Below are 2,380 nucleotides of genomic sequence, written 5' to 3'. Positions count from 1 at the left end.
AACCACTTTAAGCCTATCGTCTGCTCCCCGTGTACTCCTCCCAAGAGGCTTCCTGACGGCAGAGTCCTGAGCCCTCTCATCATAAAGTCCACCCCGAGAAACCTGAGCCGGAGCCTGCAGAAGCCGACCACCTACGAGGCCAGCCCTAGAATACTGAAAAAATGGGAGCAGATATTTCAGGAGCGCCAAATTAAAAAGACTCTCTCTAAAGCGACCCTGACGTCCTTGGCTTCGGAGCCCGGGGAAGACGTTATCCTCCCCGACATCACCAACTCCAGCGCTTGCACTAAGCAGCAGCCGCAAGTGCAGGATGATCACCTTCCACCCGGCACAACAGCAGACCCTCGCCCCGAGCTGGATTTCTTTCCTTCCATCAGTGAAACGAAGCCGGGAAGAGGGAGCGAGAAAAACAGAGATTCAAGAGCCTTAACAGCAGACGACAGCGCTGCCGAACCCGATACGAGATCAAATGCCACCTCCCGAAACGCACGAGTGTCCGAAGTCCCTGACCTAAAAGTGAACACGTTCGTGGACAAATCCTGTCTTAGTCTTGGCCCGAAAGTGCTGAGCAGGAGACTCGTGGGTGTCAGCGCCTCGCTGCCGGACAACAGCACGCTGGGAATCCCCCTCAAGACAGCGGGAAAAAAGCAGCTGAAATACCTGAACAACAGCGAATTGATCAACGTGCAGAACAGCACCTGCAATTCCGTCGAGAACATCATCGGGGAACAACCCCCGTCGCTGAGACGGGGCCGGAAGAGACGCTGCAAAACGAAGCACTTGGAGCACAACGGCTCCGTCAAAAGACTGAGACACGCGGCCGGCGAGGTGGGTTTGCCTCCGGAGGATCGCTTGGTACGGGAGATGGAGCAGAAGCTCCAGCAAGAGGAGGAGGACAGGAGGTTGGCCCTGCATCTGCAGCGGATTTTCGACAGCGAGAACAGGACAGTGGATCGGCGGAAAGTCAGGGTTGATCGGTATCTGCTGCGGTCGAAGAGCACTCTGGGTGCTAAGTAGCACTGGTGGACGATGTTGCCTTTCTAGAGGACGATGAGGTTTATCAGATTATAAGAAAACTTATTTTTTGTCATGCTTCCACCCACGCCATTGGTTGGTTTTTTGTTTCGTTTTGGTGGTAAGAGGTCCGTAGGTCCAGTTCAGACAGAAGCCAGAGTCCTTTCAGATTAACGAAAAGGGAGAGAACGAGAAAAAAAATTCATCCTCCAGCCTTCTGCTCCATTGGTCTGAAAGAAGCGTCCGGTGTCCCTGTGAATACACTGCACGGCCTCTGCCTGCTCGGTGACGTTGGGGATCCCCCCATGGGGGTATTTCTCCTGCGTTCCAGGAGCTGGCTTGCAGGAGTCATAGAATCAGGGAATGTTTTGGGTGGGAAGGGACCTTAAAGCCCACCCAGCCCCACCCCCTGCCATGGGCAGGGACACCTTCCATAGCCCAGGTTGCTCCAAGCCTCATCCAGCCTGGCCTTGGACATTCCCAGGGATGGGGCATCCACAGCTTCTCCGGGCAACCTGTCCCAGTGCCCCCCACCCTCTTCGGGAGGAATTTCTTCCTGATTCCAGCTTTACATTCTTTAAGTATAAGACCAAAGGTAGTGAAAAAATGTTGTAAAATAAGGGTTTTACTGAAAATCCTTGTAGGAAGTTGTGCATTCATGTTAGTGACACAGAAGAGAGGTTGGCTAGAGCAGCTGGGAGCTGGGCATGCAGCTCTTAGGCTGGTCTTCTCCGAGTTCTCTTCCCACAAACACTGAAATCTAGCCAGGGAAACGCTGGCCGGGTGATTTTGGGAAGGATGTTCTCCCTGCTGACCTGTTCTTCCTCAGTGAAGAGATCTCTCAGCACACCTCAGACCTGTCCCTACGTGTCCAAGAGCAGCCCGAGGAGGCATCCCGAGGTATCTGACGCATCGCCGGCCTCTCCCAGGCACCCGGTGGGTCGGTGGTGGAGCTGGGACAGGAGCCCAGCCCTCCCGGCCCACGGGCGATGCAAGCCTGCCCTGCCCCTGCTCCGAGCTAGCTGGCTTCAGCTTCAGACCGCTGGGAAAGCTCAGGAGAGCACTGCACTAAACATTTCCACTTCAAGGCAGGAAGTTGGATCCGGCGGCCTGAACCAGAGCTACCTCGGAGCCTGGGCTTGGCAGCGCGGGTGTTGTCTACCCTGGTGTGGCCTTCAGGGGCAGCCCACTCCCTGGGCTCTTTGTGTTTCCAACGCTCTTTATCACAGAATCACAGGATGGTTTGGGTGAGAAGGGACCTTAAAGCCCACCCTGTCTCACCCCCTGCCATGGGCAGGGACACCTTCCATAGCCCAGGTTGCTCCAAGCCTCATCCAGCCTGGCCTTGGACACTTCCAGGGATGGG

General features: G+C 55.6%; 1 protein-coding gene across 1 annotated transcript in view; it reads left to right on the top strand.

Annotated features, from left to right (window-relative positions):
- RNF169 (ring finger protein 169) overlaps positions 1-1,017 on the top strand; it is a gene marked incomplete at its 5' end in the record, with an annotated part of 3,004 nt that extends 1,987 nt beyond the window's left edge. Inside the window, 1 exon segment of the mRNA XM_010160792.1 lies at positions 1-1,017. This exon segment is cut by the window's left edge and continues 16 nt beyond it. Within this exon segment, the coding sequence (XP_010159094.1) occupies positions 1-1,017 (1,017 nt within the window).
- Between the last annotated feature and the right edge of the window lie 1,363 nt (positions 1,018-2,380).

This window comes from Eurypyga helias, unplaced genomic scaffold, assembly GCF_000690775.1.
Source record: "Eurypyga helias isolate BGI_N326 unplaced genomic scaffold, ASM69077v1 scaffold22471, whole genome shotgun sequence".
In the NCBI taxonomy this organism is placed as follows: domain Eukaryota; kingdom Metazoa; phylum Chordata; class Aves; order Eurypygiformes; family Eurypygidae; genus Eurypyga; species Eurypyga helias.
Note: the sequence above shows the minus strand (reverse complement) of the source record. Positions and strands in the feature narration are given on the sequence as shown.